The 19599-nt window shown below is 42.7% G+C and overlaps 1 protein-coding gene across 1 annotated transcript; it reads left to right on the plus strand.

The window, feature by feature from the left end:
* Positions 1-2678: 2678 nt before the first annotated feature.
* Positions 2679-4764, plus strand: LOC308610758 (transcription initiation factor TFIID subunit 7-like). The gene has a single exon (XM_081259775.1). The coding sequence runs from the start codon at positions 2850-2852 to the stop codon at positions 3897-3899; it is 1050 nt and encodes a 349-aa protein (XP_081115901.1). The 5' UTR covers positions 2679-2849; the 3' UTR covers positions 3900-4764.
* Positions 4765-19599: the final 14835 nt, after the last annotated feature.

A 19599-nucleotide genomic window follows, 5' to 3' on the forward strand; every position in this document is an offset into this window, starting at 1 on the left:
CACACGTGCACACGTCGAAAGGAATCAAAAAGGCACTTGACAACGATGCCAAGCCCATTAAAAAGAGGATCGGTTTTGTACAAAGGTTTTCCATAAGCCAGCATTTTTAAAAAACATAAGTTCTCTACAGTAACAAGTTATTTTAACTAAAACAAAAGTATTGAGATGTGCAGAAATGCAAAAATAAAAGTTTAAAAAAAATCCCAAAGTATGATACATTTTATGTATCATGCAGAAACACTCAAGTTTCCTGAATCTTAGAACACCTTTGGCATTTCTGAATCTCAAGGACACAGAAACACAGATACACCCATGACTTCTGCCAAACAGAATCTTCAGAAGTAGACCAAAAGTTAAATTTAAGATGAATTTTTCTATGGAAAAACAATACAAGTTATAAGGCTGCAAGTTGCTGGGGGGTAGGTGAGTCAATTTTACCCTCCTATAAGCCTGTCAACCTTCACTGCTCCTTTGATTTCATATAGAAAACGCACAAAAAAACAAATGAAACCCACTGGATGAAAGAGTGAAATGTGGAGACTTACCCTATATTTCAGTAGTAAAGAGGCAAGTATCTTTATAGGAAACATTTGGTTGCAAAAACTAGACCTACGTGTTAATATTTTACTTAGAACAAGCCATATATTAAAATTCACATTTAAATATTTAATTTGAATTTACTGAAAACAAACATCATAGGTTAAAATGGTTATATTTATCCTTCAAAGCTACTATATTTTATGTTATTTTATTTATTTATTTTAATAGATCTTGATTGGAGTATAATTGCTTCACAATTCTGTGTTAGTTTCTGTTACACAACAAAGCGAATCAGCCATATGCATACACATGTCCCCATATCCCACCCTCTTGAGCCTCCCTCCCACCCTCCCTATCCCACCCCTCTAGGTCATCGCAAAGCACCAAGCTGATCTCCCTGTGCTATGCTGCTGCTTTCTACTATATTTTAGCAGCATTAGGATGCAGGGTAAAATGGAGTGTATTCGGTAATATAGGACAAATATTTCATAGAGTGTAGCTTATTGATAATCACCACACGATCCTCTGTGATTTACATGCCTCTTAAAAATATATAGGAGGGCTTCCCTGGTGGCGCAGTGGTTGAGAGTCCACCTGCCGATGCAGGGGACACGGGTTCGTGCCCCGGTCCGGGAAGATCCCACATGCTGCGGAGCGGCTGGGCCCGTGAGCCATGGCCGCTGAGCCTGTGCTCCGCAACGGGAGAGGCCACAAAAGTGAGAGGCCCGCGTACCACACACGCACACACACACACAAATATATATATATATATATATATATATGTATTAAAATTTTTTAAAATTACACTTTTCTTGTTAGGAGATTAAAAAATTTCTAATAAAAGTTCCCATCTTTTATTAGGCATACATAAGTACAATATAAATGTGACACAATTCACACCATTATTTCACCCCTATACTCCCCTGGATCTAGGTATATACCCAGATACTGATTTGGCTTACCTCTATGTCTCCAAATAACTGAGGCAAATACAAAAAAAAAAGCCCAAGAAATAAAATTACTCTTAAAAGAGCTCAATGAGCTTGTATACTGCAGTTACATTTCCACTTTGTTTAATCATGCTAACTAAAAAAAAATGTTTAACTGTTCTCATTCCATGATGCCCTATTATTCTGTACTAATTTTACAGAATTCCAAATACGTTGTACATATACATGTTTTATTTATATATCCTTCCATTTCTAATATCATAGCAAAAGTCAATGTAGCTATTTTAAGAATGCTTTACATAGGATATAAATTTTTAATAATAATATCTAATTAGTGTGATATCACAAATCTTAACTTCTTTGAATGTACTATTTGATTATTAAAATATCACTCTCTTTAGCGGAGCGGGTAGCGGAGGCGCGCGGGAGAATCCATGTCCTTCTTAGAACCGTTTCCTCTAAATACTTTTAAACCAACAGCTCTTGGCGAAAGTCTTCATCCCTTTAAGGCTAAGTTCTCGCGAGACGACAAGACGCCGGATAGCTTAATCGCACGTTGTGCCTGCGCGCGCTGGGGCAGCTCGCACTTCCGCCCGAGGCGTGTTGCGACTCACAGCAGCTGCCGGTCTCGCGTGGTGACGCAGCTGTTTTTTCTCGGCTAGGTCTGCTGTAACGGACGGAGGCCGCCTGAGCTGCGGAGTTGCAGAATCTGGCGTTCGGAGCTGCGGTTCTTGGCGAGATTTCGCGTTGCCCGTCCTCAGCCGTTTCACCGATAATCAGCGGATCGCTTTGCCAAGTGCCGGGAAGAACAAAGGAATTCGGAAGGAGACTCTCGGCTCCCGGCCGCCTTTCTCTGAGTGGCTTCGTTTCCCGCTCGCGCCTGTCCGGAGAAACTGGACTTATAACCGTCACTGGATTGTAAGTACCCGAGGCGAAGAGAGCTCACTACGCCCCGCTTTTTGCGTATCTTTGTTCCGGGAGAGTTTGTGGATTGGGAGTATCTGCTGAGCCTTACTTTCTGTGCCGAAAATCATTCCGTAGGAGCCGCCATTTGCTTTCCCTGCGTTGTCCTGCAGCGGCAGGACAACCTCTATCTAGAGGTTGGAACTTGGCATTGCAGCTAACAGATTTAAATGGACCTGAGTAAGGCAATGCGTCATTAACGACTGGTATTGTCACAGCATATTTAGAAAGACTTGGAACTTAATTCCGAATAGACGCTTAGTTGCTCTTCTACCTAGAACTCTTTGTAATTAAAGACGTCAATTTATAAAGAACTGGTCTTTCTGTTGAAATAGCTGAAATTTTTTAGTGCAACAAGTGGTTATTAGAGAAAAACTGAGTCACAAAGAAGTAAAGATGAGTAAGAGCAAAGATGATGCTCCTCACGAAGTAGAGAGCCAGTTTATCTTACGCCTACCTCCGGAGTATGCCTCTACTGTGAGGCGGGCGATACAGTCTGGTCATGTCAACCTGAAGGACAGACTGACAATTGAGTTACACCCTGATGGGCGTCATGGAATTGTCAGAGTGGACCAGGTCCCATTGGCGTCAAAATTGGTAGATCTGCCATGTGTTATGGAAAGTTTGAAAACCATTGATAAAAAAACCTTTTACAAGACAGCTGATATCTCTCAGATGCTTGTCTGTACAGCTGATGGTGATCTCTATCCTCCTGTTGAGGAACCAGTTGCCACTGCTGATCCCAAAGCAAGCAAGAAAAAGGATAAGGACAAAGAGAAAAAGTTTATATGGAACCATGGAATTACTCTGCCTCTAAAAAATGTCAGAAAGAGAAGGTTCCGTAAGACAGCAAAGAAGAAATATATTGAGTCTCCAGATGTGGAAAAAGAAGTAAAGCGGTTGCTGAGCACAGATGCTGAAGCTGTCAGTACCCGTTGGGAAATAATTGCTGAAGATGAAACAAAAGAAGCAGAAAGTCAAGGCCTTGATATCTCTTCCCCAGGAATGTCTGGCCACAGGCAGGGCCATGACTCATTAGAACATGATGAGCTTCGGGAGATATTCAATGACCTCAGCAGCAGCAGTGAAGATGAAGATGAGACACAGCATCAAGATGAAGAAGATATAAACATCATTGACACTGAGGAAGATCTGGAAAGGCAGCTACAGCACAAGCTAAATGAGTCAGATGAACACCACCAAGAAAACGAGGGAACTAATCAGCTGGTTATGGGAATTCAGAAACAGATTGATAACATGAAAGGCAAGCTCCAAGAGACCCAGGACAGGGCAAAGCGACAGGAGGATCTCATCATGAAAGTGGAGAACCTGGCTCTCAAGAACAGATTTCAGGCTGTGCTGGATGAACTGAAACAAAAGGAAGACCGAGAAAAGGAGCAGCTCAGCTCTTTGCAAGAAGAGCTAGAATCACTCCTAGAGAAGTGAGGAGAGTTTTGATACTTAATTTCATTCCTGACAGTGGTCAGCCTTGAAAGAAAAACTTTGTTTTCATCACCTGGACTAGACAGTAAAACTTTGCAGTAGTTCCCAGTTTCCTCCACTGCCTTCTATTGGATTTGTTTTATAATTGTGAATTTCTATCTCATTTGTTTTTTGGAACCACTTCGGTGGGTGTTTGTCCTGTAGTAAGTAGGAATGTATAGACAGATAAATGTAGGGAAGTTGTAGGATTAGTGGAGTGAACAGTTCAGTTTGGTAATTAATCACAGCTTCACTGCAGGACTTTGCTGCTGTTTCTCCGTTTACCAGAAGCTGCCATTGCTACTCTGTGATGCCATCTGAGATAAATTAGTAGATTCTAGTTTGGTGGCAGTGAAGTTTGTTTACATACGTTTTCCCATGCTGTAGCTATTTTCCCAGTTATTCAAAGCAGTTTTCCACATTTTGCATTGCAAATCATTTCATAAAGTTGTTTTAACAATAAATAAAAGCAAGTAATTTTCACCTTAAAAAAAATAAAATATCACTCTTGAAATAACAATTGGCAGACGATCATAAGCTTTTTTTTGACTTCATAAACACTCTTAACAACTTATTTAATACACTATTGTCCAAGCAAGTTGATTAATAGAGAATCAAAAACATACAACTTGAAGTAGAAAAAAAAAAAGCTGTATTTATGAAGATGTTTACAATAGTTTATTTGAGGTTATTTCCAATTTTTCACCAATTTAAAAAATTGACCTACTCAATGAAACCATGTGAATGCAATGTTAAAAAGTATAACTATGAATCACAGAATTTAAATTTAGTATGAAAAGATAAGAATGGCAAATTATATTGAAGCTATGTGGAATTATGTTTATAGACAGCAGGAAGAGAAAATTAAAATGTAAATATTGCTTGATAGGATAATGGGATTAGAGGTGGTCTTTTAAATTTTTCATTTTTATGCTAATACCTTTATAAAACCCAAAAATCTTCAAACAACACATTTTTTTAAAATTGTGGTAAACGACACAAAACAGAAAATTTATAATTTTAACCATTTTAAAGTGGACCGTTCATTGTTACGAAGTCAACAAATTTTTAAAACTTTCAGAGGGCACCTGAATAAAAGATGTGTTGTCCACTGGTGATTTTAATGTATCTGGTATATAACTAAAGTCACCACAAAACCCTTTCTGGGAAATTGGCAGATCATAAACATAAAAAATTTATTTTGCTTTTTATTAAACCTTATTGTTTTGCTGTTTCAATATTCAAATTTACTCACAAGAAAGAGTCAGTTTCATATTAGATTTGGTTTCACAAATGCTGCTCCTGCTATTCATTCTTATCACCAAAAAAAAAAAAAGACTATTTGTGACTAACGATAATATGTTACAGAAAATAAAAAGTTAAAAGGTTTTCAATCTGCATATCTGGGAACCTAAATTAAAGCATCACACAACATTTTCAAAAACAGAAAAGCCATTTGATTTGACTCAAATCTTAGTTTTAAGATGGCAGAAAGTACCTTGATAATTTTCTTTTAAGAAAGAAAGAAAACCAAGCCATTAAAGAGAAATTCTTCCAAGAGAACTGAAACATGCTATATACCTCTGACTTGGCACTCCTTCTATCTGGAGAACTTGTTTGGTAACTGTTTTCATCACAGAATGATCTAAAGTAAAATGAATTGAAATTAGAGTAATTATTTTCCAATGAGTGGCTATTTCCATTTAAAACCAAAAGCCAACTAATTATTGCTTTTCCCAGACATTTAAATATGAAATCTACATTATATAATTATACACTTATTTCCCCCTTTGTGTATTCTAATTTCTTCCTCAGAAACCTAAGATGCCATCTTGCAGACTGCCCACAGTGGCTACTATTTTGGCAGCAGCAAAGGTCAACTTGAAACATTTTGCATCTGAAGTGGCTTTGGATACCTTTGGATACAAAGTACAGTCTGAGCACCGTCCAGACGCTTAGATACCTAAAGAGCATCTAAGATATCAAACCAGGGCATCCAAGATAACAAACCAAGTCCTGATATTCCCTCAAAAGCTGCTCCTCCCATCAGCTCCCTTCTTCTAAGGGATACTACCCAGTTGCACACATAATCATCAACGACTTGTCTCCTTGTTACTATTTCCTTCATACCTCACATCTATCTGCAGGTCTTGAGAGCTACACCCTCAAAACACAACCTGAATTCAACCACTTTTCACTTGCTGCAAACTTCCAACCTAACCTAGGCCATAAACATCTCTTATTTGGAGCACTGTGATAGTCTCCTAACTGGTCTCCCTGTTCCTCTTCTTTTTTTTTTTTTTTTTTTTTTTTTTTTTTTTTTTTGCTGTACACGGGCCTCTCACTGTTGTGGCCTCTCTCGTTGCGGAGCACAGGCTCCGGACGCGCAGGCTCAGCGGCCATGGCTCATGGGCCCAGTCGCTCCGCGGCATGTGGGATCTTCCTGGACCGGGGCACGAACCCGCGTCCCCTGCATCGGCAGGTGGATTCTCAACCACTGCGGCACCAGGGAAGCCCCCTGTTCCTCTTCTTTATCCTCCCAAGTCCCTTCTCTATACCAGGTCACCTTATTCAGATACGATTTGGATCATGCCTTTTTCCAGTTCAAACCCCTCTACTCATTTAGAATAATCCACATCTTTACTCTGGCCTTCAAGACTTTACAAGAGCAGACCCCTGGCTAGCTCCTTGACCTCATGTCATACCACACTCTTCTTCACTCAGTACTCTGCCCAGATTGGCCTCCTTGCTTTTCCTTAAATACTCCACCCACCTACATGCCTACATACTCATTGCCTCCTTGTCCTGGAATGTGCTTACTCCACATCTTCCATGGCTTGCTCCTCTCTTCATTCAGGTCTCCGTTCAAATGCCACTTCTCCAGTGAAGCTGTCCCCTAACAAACCTATCCAATGGAGTCCTACCTGCTCTCCCTCACTCTCCTTACATTAAGATAGTTTTGCACTTCCTACTCTCTAAAATTATATGACTTATCTGTTTACTCATTTCTATCTGATGTCCTTCACTAGAATGTAAGTTCCATGAGGGCAAGACTTTTGTCTGTCTGGTTCACTGCTTTATCCCTAGTCCCTAAACCCGTATCTGGCACACAGAAGATGATTACAAAATTACTTGTGAATCTGACAAATGAATAAAGTACTCCTGGCAAGAATTCAGAGGCTGCACAGGAAAGAAAGAATGCTCTTGGTGGAAGCAGGCTTAGTATCTAGGTTCACCTCTATTCAGAGTAGAGATAAGAAAAATTGACAAGTATAATTCACTTTAGTTAGTACAGTAGCTGCTAAAAACATAAGGGAAGTGCAACACTAGAAAAGTACAGTTGAAGCTTGAACAACATGGGTTTGAACCTCGCGGGTCCACTGACACACGCATAGTTTTCAATACATATGTACTATCGTCCTACATGATCCAAGGTTGGTTGAATCCACAGATGTGGAACCACTGACTATAAACTTATACCCAGATCTTGAACTGTGTAGGGGTCGACACCCCTAACCCCACGTTGTTCACGGGCCAACTGTATATGATGAGGAAAGTTAAACACATTAAGTTTTAAAAAACTGTCAATACCTGAACAAATTGTTTTTGTTTTGCTATGTGTTCATCAATTTAAAAAAAGTGACCACATACCAACAAGCAGATTTTTTCTTATATCCAGAACGAGCAGAGTTCTGTTGGTTTCAGGGGCCTTTAGTAAAGCCTTTGCTCCTTCACTGGTGAGGCCGCACTGCTGCAGGTCAAGTGCTTTCGATGAAAGACAAACGTCACTTGCTAACTCTACAGATTTAACATATAGACAACTCTCATTTTCTCACGTGTGGAAGAGTCCTGCACAAGACAAGTCATGGCAGGTTTGTAATTTTGGGTATGGAAAAAAACAGAAACATATACGCACACACATAATGCATAATCCAATTTAAAAACCTCTTCTTGGATGTGCAGTGATAACCCTGGCTTTAGTACCAATAAATCATACAACGTATTTTACAATTACAGAACTGAAGAATAACTGTATATAACCTATGAGCAAAAAGCATCACAAAATGAATCTCAGTTCATAATTAGCAAGGGCGGCAGGGGCATGTAAACCTCACAAGCAAAACCTGGTGGAGCTCAGAAATGCACTGCATTCTTTTGATCATGATCTTCAGCTCCAAATCACACTTGAAACTAGTTCAAAGGGGAAAACAAAATAGAAGAAATGTAATAACTGTTAGTTTTAGAGGAAAAAAAGACAAATCTAAGAGGATACAAATAATAAAAACTTTCAACAATGTGTGAATAGAGAATACATACTAAAAACCTATCATGAAAGTAGGATAGTCAAGAACCCTCGCAGTAAAAGGTCAGACAAAACCCAGAAAAACTGATCATGAATTCTAGTAGTTCTGGGGCTGAACAACCTACTCATTTAAACCAAAGGGATCATCACTAAAGCACAGGTATTAAAAAATATTACATGAAAGGAAACTATCATGAGTCTTTTGTTTAAGTGTTGTGTGGACCATCACATTAAAATAACTGGAGTCTTTCAACACCCCCATGACACATAGAAATAGCAAGTCAGACATACGGATCTGACAGGATATGATACAACCCTTACAAACTCTCACTACACTAAGAATGGACACAGGGTATAATTAACCAAATAGCCAAATTAATACAAACAGCCAGTAAACCTCACCAGTCAATCAAATGAATACAAAATAAAACAAAATGTGGTTATTCTCCTATCAGATGAAGCCAAGATTCTGTAAGAAAAGCCTTTAAATAATGTCTATACCCTTTGGATCCAACAACTCTCTTTCTAAGAATTTAACCAAAAGAAATAGTCAGAGATATAGGTAAGGATATATATCAGAGTACTATTTGTAACTGAAAAACTGGACAAAGCTTATATACAAGAATGGATAAGCTATGTGCACTGTGGCATATTCATATAATGGAATACTGAACAATCACAAAAAATGATGTAGGAGATGCAAATTTACTGACTTGCTAAAATGCTCATACTAAATTAATTGAAAAAAGTTATAAAATTTGGAGTAATCCCACTTGCATAGAAAATGGAGAGGTACTCATTTTTGTAGTTTCACATTTTTTTACAAGTGCTACAGGCCAGTGTTTGTGAGAGGCAGGCTTCCCATCTACTGTTGGGGTGGACTACAAATTGGCATAGCCTTTCTGGGTGGTAATTTGGCCATGTGTATCAAATGTCTTAAAAATAGGTCACACTTAGTCATTCCACTTGTAGTACCTTATTCTACAGAAGTAATCCCGATGGACACAGAGATGTATATACAACGTATTCACATTGTTTCTGACAGGGAAAAGCAAACTGTCTAAATAGAATTGCAAAGAATTGATTAAACTATGGGACATCAATACGACGCAATACTACATGATACATCTTTAAGTGAAAAAAGCAGGAATGTGAAATAGCAAGTATACTACAATTCTATTTTTGTAATCCCTAAGTGTACATATATATTTGTAGAAGAAAAAAAGACTGAAAGTATATACGCCAAAATGAACAGTGATTATATCTGGGTATTAAAATTATAGGTTCTCTTGTAACTCTGTATTTTCTGTAAAGGATATATGCAACTCTTAGAGAAAGTTGAAAAGCAAAATAAAAGCTATCAGTAAAATGAGGCTTTAAAACATCCTATCACAATAGTATCATGCCAAAAGCTAAGCATATTAAAAATTCAATATTTTCAATTTTAGAATTTCCCTCTAAGCCATAAATCCTCACTAAGAGATTCTGCCAAAGCACTTGCACCCAGGTCACCAATGAGCGGGTTGCAGTTCAGAGTGATGCGCCTCAAACCAGCCATGCAGTCAAGATCACGTCTCCTGGAATGAAGACTCTCAGCCCAGGTTTCTTCATGCCTTCTGGTAGTCTGATACTTCAAAGATTTAATGGGATGAAATTAAGATGCTTGAATAAGGAAACAGGGTGTGCCTGAGTATGGCTTCTTATGTCAGAGATTTACACACACACACAGATCAAGCATATATGCCAGGAGCATCAACCTGAGAACTTCAACAGTCACTTCTGGTTTACGAGTCCAGTGAGTGACCCAGATTCTGCTCGGTCAGTGATTAGATTCTAGCCACTGCATTTCCTGTTTCTGAACACTTATGTAAAGTTGGACAACTCAATTACAGTCTATGAATTATTTTCCTTATCTTCTAAGTCAGGGAATTGGTTCTAAATTCTATCTTTGCTGAGGCCCTATATTTCATCATCCTGTCCTCCAATGGCCTCCAAACACCTGACTGGGCAAATCATAAGAAAACTTTTTAATATGCATCTTATTTATTAACAAATTATATACACAAAGTTCCATACATATAATTTATGTACATGATAAACTACACAGATTTTTAAAAATAATACAAAGGTAAAAATGTTCTAATATTTTCTTTTCCTAACTCCTAAGGCATTATTTTATTTTACTTATTTTTTTATAAAGATTTATTTATTTATTTGCTTGTTTGTTTGTTTGGCTGTGCCGGGTCTTTAGTTGCAGCATGCCGGATCTTTTAGTTGTGGCATGTGGGCTCTTAGTTATGGCAGGCACGTGGGATCTAGTTCCTTGAGCAGGGATCGAACCCAAGCCCCCTACATTGGGAGCACATAGTGTTAACTGCTGGACCGCCAGGGAAGTCTCAAGCATTATTTAAAAAACTATATTTACAAAATGTATCTCACATGCTACCTAGGGTGTGCACACAAGCTTTAGAGGCCTGGACTATGCAGAGCCAGTTTGATGTGCCTTGGGAAAATAATGGTTTGACATTTAAGCAAAAGTACTGTCTTGAAGATATTCAATTCTTTATATTCATAAAGTAAATTTTGGTAACAGGGAACACTGACTGTCAATGAAAAAAGTCTTATTACATTCCTGAAAATGTAAAAGACTCAAAGTGCCTTTGTTACTCTATAAGGAAAATCATTAGTGTCATTTTTCTATTAACAATAACTTATTAAAGCTCCAAGCAGAAACAACAGCAATCACTTACACAGAGCTTAGTATGTGCCAGGCACTATTTATACAAATAAGTGCATTTAAACCTCATAATGAGGCATAGAGGTTAAGTGATTTGCCCATGGTCACTAGCTATGAAATGGGAGAAAGGGAATTTGAACCTAGGCCATTTGGCTTCCGCACCCAAGTTCCTGTTTTCTACCTCAGGGGTCAATGGACTTGCCCTGTATAGGCTCAAAGAAGTTTTCAATTTTTAAAATCTAAATTTAAACATTTCCAGATTTGTGGGCTATACAGTTTCTGTTGCAACTACTCGGCCCCACTGGTGTAGGGTGAAAGGAGCCATAACTACCACGTAAACAATGGGTGCGACTATGTTCCAGAAAAACTTCCTTTACAAAGCCAGGCGACGGGCTGGATCTGGCCCACCAGCCAGAGTTTACCTATCCCTGATCTGCACCATCAAACTATTAAAAAGCCTTCATGTCAAATTATTAACTAACTTTAGGCCTAAATACAGTCATTATAACCACTGTAAAGTTGTTAAGGCATTATTTCAAAAACTGTATTTACAAATTGCTGATGTACTGACTTTTATTAGTTTAAAAACTACAACAGCTAATAAACACTTGATTCATTTAAGTCTTGAAGACTAGAATGGCATAGTTTCTTCACAGTATTACAATAAATGTTTTCAGTAAAAAAATACATAAAAGTATTATTAGGTATTATATATTAAATCTCTTATTTCTAAAATTAAGTGGACTATCTTTCCTAAATGGTAGAATCCCAAACTGAAAACTGGTCATATTCTTTCAGCAAAATGAAAGCTGCGCTCACATGTATCAAAAGGCAAAAATTAGGGCTTCCCTGGTGGCGCAGTGGTTGAGAGTCCGCCTGCCAATGCAGGGGACATGGGTTCGTGCCCCGGTCCGGGAAGATCCCACATGCCACGGAGCGGCTAGGTCCGTGAGCTATGGCCACTGAGCCTGCGCGTCCAGAGCCTGTGCTCCGCAACGGGAGAGGCCACAACAGTACCACACACACACACAAAAAAAGACAAAAATTAACTGCCCTCTGTATCAATATATTAATGTGTTTCAATCACATATGTTTTCATGAAAGTTTAAACATAAAATCACCTTTAAGATCTAGGCCATGGGATCTGCTCCATGCCATTTCAGAATACACCCCGTGACGTTTACTTAACTTGTCTTAAGTGTGATAGAATTCTTTATACCTTGACAAATAACTAAAAGGAAAAAAAAAAAACCCACACACACAAAAGATGAAGAGCCTATACATTTGTCAATCTTGACTTATTTGCTTTTCTTGAGTCAGTTGGAGGTTTATAGCCACATTCTCAAAATCATTAACTACAATCTTCCCAAACAGGTAATTGACGAACAGATGCATTCTAAAACTTGTCAGTAACAAAGTGCTATTCCACTTTACAGCAACAGTTTAATTCTATTTAGATACTAAAACTGAATACACTGAATACTGCAAACTTTATTCCCAACCACTCAGCAAAGTACTACATACCTTTTCAGATATAGGAAAAAAAAGAAAAAAAAAAAAGCATACGATTCTTCCTATTTTCATTTCCAAAGATACATCCCAATCTTAATGATCAATCAGCGATTTAAACGTCAACTGTAAACCCAGTATACTGCTGCTATGCAGTGTACTAGAGCAATAGAAGAGAGAGGACCACAAACCCTCTGTTCCCTCAAATTCAAAGGCAGGCTTCCTGACCCCTCCAGACCACTACTGGACACAGGGAAGGCACACTAATGTTTCAGGACCCCAACCAACAGTCACCTGCTTTGTGATTACTTCCATGACACACCCTCACCAACACCAGAGTTTGCTGCTCCTACGGGACGTTACATGTATTTACTATTTTAACACATACCACAGTGCATCATAATTATGATTGCAGATAGATGTTCTAACAATTGAAAGAGAATGATGACTTTTTTGCTCTTTACATCTTGCTATTTCCCTTCCCATAATTTTTCTTGAAGCGAAACCGTAAAATATAGACAAACACAAAAAACAGATAATATACAAAACGTGTGCTTTGCACCTTAACACAAACTTAAGTAAAATGAGTTCTGACAGTATCCGGCATGACAAACTTCCATGGTACAAATGAGAATGGACCAAGGTTTGAGCAGGTACAGGAGATAATCCAGGCATGAACAACACCAAGGAAAGGTAGACAGGAAGTAACATGGTGTGTAGGAAATCACGAGACCAGTCTGATGGGAAGAGACTTAAACAAGACTGAAACTCACTTCCTAAACCTCCATCTCCAACTGGACAATTCGCAGGACACAGGTGCACCAAAGTGGCCAATTTATTCAATCCCTTTAATATGGAGGAAGAGTTTAAAATTTTACTGGTTTAATTTGCCCCCAAAGCAACTCTCAACAGTTATGGCCTCTGTCGTCGGAGCTTTGTATGAAATTAAGTCAAAGTGTGGAGCTCCTTTGCCTTTTTTTTTTTCTCCTTAAAAAAGAAAAGAAACAATTGTTCCGAGTAAAAACAAACATATTCCGAAGCATGTGTACATTGAAAAGTAAAGAAACTTTATTAACAACTTCATAAAAACTGACTTAAAATTTTAAAAAGAAAGAAACATGTTTCAAAGTCCTTCCGACTGGAGTCGTGTCTCATCGTGTCCTTTCTTTACAGAAATAGTCGTATTAGGACACATATGCACAAGGATTAACACCATGACACACTGTACACGGCGGGCCCCGGCGAGCTCACCAGGCGTCGTCTGAGTCCAGGTCTCTGGGGAGGATCCACTCCACGGATGAGCCCAGCAGAGTCTGAAGCTCGTTCGTGAACTCCACCACATCTAAGAGCTCCTTACTTTCCGGATTAAAGGACTCCAGGTCTTTGGGGCAAGAGAATAAGAGACTTGCTGACACTTGCCGGTAGAACTCGGCCTCCGCGATGGTGACAATTTCCACATTTGGAAAATTGCAGCGGAATATGCAGGAGGACATTTGCAGTTTCTTGAGCAGGTCTGAGAGCAACAGCCAGTTACGAGGCCTACACCAGAGAAAGGACAGTGGTTTGAGTTTCCGGCAAAATTAGAGGCGCTCCCAACTATAAACTACCCGTCTCCTGGCGGTGAAAGGGCCTGCTACTTCCACTTTGATTACCCCACCCCCACCCCACTTCTCACTGTCCTTAGAAGATCTACTACTTTTTTTTTTTTTTAATTTTATTTATTTATTTATTTTTGGCTGCATTGGGCCTGTTGCTGTGCACGGGCTTTCTCTAGTTGTGGCTCGCGGGCTCTAGAGTGCAGGCTCATTAGCTGTGGCGCACGGGCTTAGTTGCTCCGTGGCATGTGGGATCTTCCCGGACCAGGGCTCGAACCTGTGTCCCCTGAAATGGCAGGCGGATTCTTAACCACTGTGCCACCAGGGAAGCCCAGAAGATCTACTTCTAGCGGGGGAACTCTGGACTCATGTGCATGTGTTAAGAGACCACCTAGGGCAGATCAGCCAACTTAGACAAAAGCAGGAGCAGCGCCCCTGAACCAGCCTCGTTGCAGGCCACCCCAGTGCTGCCTTGGCTCTGGCCACAACTCAGGTCACCCCTCTCCAAGTAAGTGCACCCCGTTCTAGTCACTGGGGAAAACCAGTCTGTATGCCAACCCAAGGGAGATGGCAAACACCTCTTTGACCTCTCCTCTCCTCCGGCCCTCACGGAGAGAGCATGAGAAACACTCGAGGTCACCTGGCTTTCCTTGCCTTTCCCACACCTCCAACCCGCCCCTCAATGCTGCCGGGAGTGAGGCTTTTTCGAGAAGGGAGGTGGTACAATCCTTCCTGATACCCTGCCACGCTTTATCATCTCTATCCCGAATACAATGTCACCACAAAGGCAGACACGGTCCCAGCCTCAGAGTCCAAGGAGGATGCTACTCCTTAAGCACCGGGGTCAACACACAGCAGAGCAAGGTTTCCTGATGTGTTCACTCCGAAGGGTTGGTCATGGGGCACAGTGGCCCGACTGTGGGGACAAGACTCGATCTAAGCAAATCTGAAGACACATAAGATCCCAGGTGCCACATACGGCTTTCTCTAATCTTATACGAGAAGAGGGTACAAATCAGTATTGTCCCGTGGACCTCACGCGCCTTGGAAGGCCCCTATGGTAGCCGTTTGGGGAGGATCCCTTCCCCAAGAGTTTAGTGACTGAAACTGTGCAATTGCAGTCGCTGACTCCCGTGTCCTTTGGGCTCTAGGGGTGTGTTCCAATGAGGGCAGTTGGCTGGGGAGCCCTCCCACCCCCCAAACTTTTCTGGAAAAGTTCCACTGCATTATGTGAGGTCGGTGGACACTTGGTGAGGAATTCACTCACCCCCCAACCCATCCACCCTCATCTGCTGAAGGGGATTTCTAACTCCTGCCACCCCACAGAGCAGCTGGGCTGGCTCTCGACCACACGCTGGCCACGCTCACCCCTGAGCGACGGACACCTGGACGTTATAACACGGCAAAACGGGGTCTTCGGAAAATTCAGATTCCAATAGGTCACCATAGGCCTCGTTGCTGTCATCCTGGTCCTCCGGTCCTGGGGGATTTGCTAAAACATCGTAACCACTTTCATCATCTGGTTCTAACCGGGGGGGCAAACAAGAGAGAGGTCAGTAAGCTGGAGCAAGATTCCAGCTGTTCTCCAAAAAGGACCCTGGAAAAATTCTTTCCCAAGAAAGCCCTGCTCACAGCACCACCCCCACCCCCACCCCCACCCCCACAAGCCCAACTGAAACGAACAAGGCTGCTCACCACACACACAGCTGCCAGAGAACTCCGAAGAGCAACCGGGGTTACCGTCGTCAGGAGCCTGCAGGTTATTTCAACAGTGTGGAGAGAGAGGGGGAGAGAGAGAGAGAGAGAGAGAAACAAGATAACGCCTGCTGGTAAGAGGCAAATGCTGCTGGAGTTCGGGAACATCTCACGCTGGGGCTGGTGTCACCTCCTGACAAGTCCCACTGCACACGCCTCCAGGTATCTGACTGAAACCTCCCCACGCGTCCACCCGCCTTCCTGAGGGACTGCCCGCCTCACCGCCCCAGCCTGCCAAACAAAAGCTAGCCTGGCTAGCTAAGAGTTTTCCAGCCCCCCACCTCGCAAAACTCAAAGTATGTATCTCTTCTTTGACAGACTAACGTTGGGCCGCTTTTCCCAGTAAAGGGTCACTTAGAGTAAACGGGGGGTGGGGGTAGGGGGAACCCAGGTGAAAGGCTGTGAAGTCACCGTCTAGATGCTTGAACAAGACCGTGTCTTGACCTCTGCCGTACCTGTTAAGAACTTCTCCAGAAGTTCGCTGTGGTTCACTTTCTTGATGGTTCTACCTGAGTATGTAGCCAGGGTAGGAACAGCACCGTAGGAGAGGAGCAAGCGGACAATTTCGAGATGATCATTCTTGACAGCATCGTGGAGAGGCCTAGGAGAGGTGCGGGGGATTACACCCGTGCACGCGACGCTTGCTTCTAAGGACACGGGGCAAAATCGAGCGTGTGCGGCCAAGCCTCGTAGGCGCGCTATTTCACCGAGGAGGTGAGTGTACGGTCGCTGCGACAAATTACTCTGTTATTTCAACACATAACCCTTTACGGGACAGGTGAAGGGACCATCTCAGGCCTCATTCTTCAATGCAAATCTCTCTTAATGCATGGCCCAAGGAGGAACTCAGGCCTAGATGAAAACGTTTCCAATGAACTTAAATAGTGACAGACTGTAAGAAGGTAACGTACGGAGGGGTGGGGGGAAGAATCCCAGCATCACGGAAGCAGATACGACAAGCCATTGTTATACCATTACAAACAAAACCCAAAAAGTGCAGTTTGTCAAAGAAACTGGGGGCAAAGTGGAACCTCTCCTGAAACCAACTTGGAGATGAGTGATCAACCCTCTCGCCCAGAAGCAGTCGACAGGCAGGGCGAGTTCTCAGGAGGATACAGAGTCCTCCTGCCCGTGTCCGCTGGGGTCAGGAACACTGTCCGCAGTCCCATCCAGAAAGGATGCGATTTGGAAACCACGAACCACCAAATACCTTACAGTTTTGCTAATGTTATGACCGTCAGGAAAGCCCCAGTGCCCTGCCTCGTGGTGGCATCCCAGGTACAACCAGGAAGATGCTTGGGCTGACTCAGACCTGGGCCTCTGGCCAATAAACCGAGGTCAAGGACAGAGTGGGGGCCAGGCCCGGGGATGTGGGTGGACACGGCAGGTCCTATCAAGCCAGTTGCCACTGGACCTGTCTGTACTCCTGCAACTTTCAACTCACATATATGTTCAAGAGTGAGATTCAACAGACGCTGGTGAAGAGTCCAGGGTCTTAAAAGAGAACACCCCTGATTATTCATGCAGGCTCAACATTTTCAGGGACCTCTGTCCATAAGAGTGTCACAGAGTTTTAAAGTTCTATGTAAATTTGCCAGAAAGATCTGTCCGATTCCATTCTAGAGGACTCCACCACCAGTGTGCTTACATGGCACTCACTCTCCATCTTTCCTTCTGGGGTTCCCCGCACACCCTGAGAACCACTGCCTATGCCCCAGCAGGGCCAGGCCAAGAGCAAGACCGCCACTGACCCGGTTCCATCCTGGGCACTGCAGTTGACATCGGCGCCATATTCAAGGAGGTGTCGTACGATGTTGAGCCAACCTCTTGCACAAGCCTCGTGCAGGGCACAGTAACCCGCGTTGTCGCGGTGGTTCACATCACAAATCTTGTTCTGCAGGCAGTACAAGACCACTTCCTACGGGGAGAGGAGAGGAGAGGAGAGGAGAGGAGATACCATCAGTCAACCATACAGTGAACCTTGTAAGGGTGACCTCCCCATAGCTTGGCGGTGCCCACTTTCAAAGGCATACATCCTTGGGGCCAAAAGCCCACCATAGCGCAGGCAGGCGGCAGGCATCCTGGTCGGGGGTGAGAGTGTGTGAGAAGGGCTTGGAGATGCAGACAGTGTTGTCTAAGGCTCTGCTGCACCAGTGGCCTGGCCATGGGCAAGTTACCCTTGAACTTCTCCAAGCTTCCACAGGGCTGCTGAGAGGACGCATTCGGATAGCGATGAAAGCCCTCAGCCCAGGGGCCGACGTGACCAGTACAGAAGTGTCACAGCTGCTAACATCTTAGATGACACATTGCCAAGCACAGACCATTCTCACTTGATGGGTCTGTTCAGTCAGTGGCAGTGGACGATAACACAAGTTTAGATAAAAGTATGGATGACCAACACTTAAAGAGAGCTTAAATCAGCCAGAGAAAATTCCCCAGCTTAGAGAAGCAGGGACACACAGGTCAGCTACATCCTCGCGCCCCCTGTTAAGACCCCAAATCAGAACCTGGGCCTCAGATGCTCTTGTCTGTACGTTAAGTAGAGTTAAAGAGAAGCTCTCTCCCTCCATCCTCGAGGAATGACACAAAATGCCTCCAATAACCCCACCCTCTATTTTGCCTCACTCCACCCTCTCGGGGCAGAATCAGTCTAATATTCTCATATTTACTCAAGTTAATGACAGGAACCTGATACACCACAGGCTGCAACCTCCACATTTCAAGAATCAAATAAAACATTCACCCCCGCCCCGGGAGATGTTCTGTGTCAACACTGTGCATTAGAATCACTGTTATTAACCTTATTTCTTTGGCTTGTTAAAATATTAATATGAACCACTCCCAGTAAGCAGAGCAGGAACTTATTCAATGTTTTATTACCTTAAGAAAGTTTTCAGACACATCGAAAGCATTTGCCACCAGAAAACACATTATACTGTTTATACTGGGTAAGTCGTGCCCAGCAGAGAGCCGTCAGGTTCTGAGAGCTGGGAGTAGGCAGAACGTGCATGTGGCCCAACACATGGTCTGCTGGGTAAGGGGGGATGGGATGGGGTCAGAACAGGCCTCCTTGTGACATCTCTCAGGTAACTCATCTGTTAAACCTAAAACGGGGGTCATTCTAGCCGCCCATAAGTGCGAGATGGGTTCTGTAAAACCTTTTATGCCCTTTGGAGGACACGCCAATCAAAGGTGACCACTCACTTGGGAGCGAACTAGAATGTTCCATTTGCTTACCACGTGAACCTAATGGGGCATGCTGGTAAACCTGGCCATTGGTGCCCTGTTACTTCAGGTCACTGCAGCAGCTCCCTTCCAAAACAAGAGGAGGAAGAGAAAAGGCACGCCCACGAATGCATTTCTCCGTTTACATCCCAACCTGCCAGAAAGCCCACAATCCTCTGGGCTCCCAGGCCACCTGCCCCGAGCCCTGGTATCCAGGATACCGCATGAAGCTGCTGCTCTTTTAGCAGGCCCTCACTAGCCAGACTTGAGTGGACGGCTGCAAGCTAATGAGTTGTGTGCGCCAGCCAGGGAGAGGCCCTGTCACGTGGCTCTGGGATCAGTTCTGAACGCCACCAACTGCTGTGCACACATCAATTTACTCAACCCAGGGTTTATTTGCTGTGACAATCATGGCCTTCACCTGGAAACCTTCATCACTACTAGGGCAGATTCAAGGGTACCTAGAAATGAAAGGCCGTCCAAGCTGGTGGGTAAGTCAACTCTCTTCTCCTGGAAGATGGCAGCAAAGGCAGCAGTAGC

This window comes from Mesoplodon bidens (genome assembly GCF_964165515.1).
Source record: "Mesoplodon bidens genome assembly, contig: HAP1_SCAFFOLD_178, whole genome shotgun sequence".
Classification (NCBI taxonomy): Eukaryota; Metazoa; Chordata; class Mammalia; order Artiodactyla; family Ziphiidae; genus Mesoplodon; species Mesoplodon bidens.

Excerpts from the sequence above, each read along its gene's own strand:
- LOC308610758 (XM_081259775.1), top strand. The coding sequence starts at position 2,850 with ATGAGTAAGAGCAAAGATGATGCTCCTCACGAAGTAGAGAGCCAGTTT.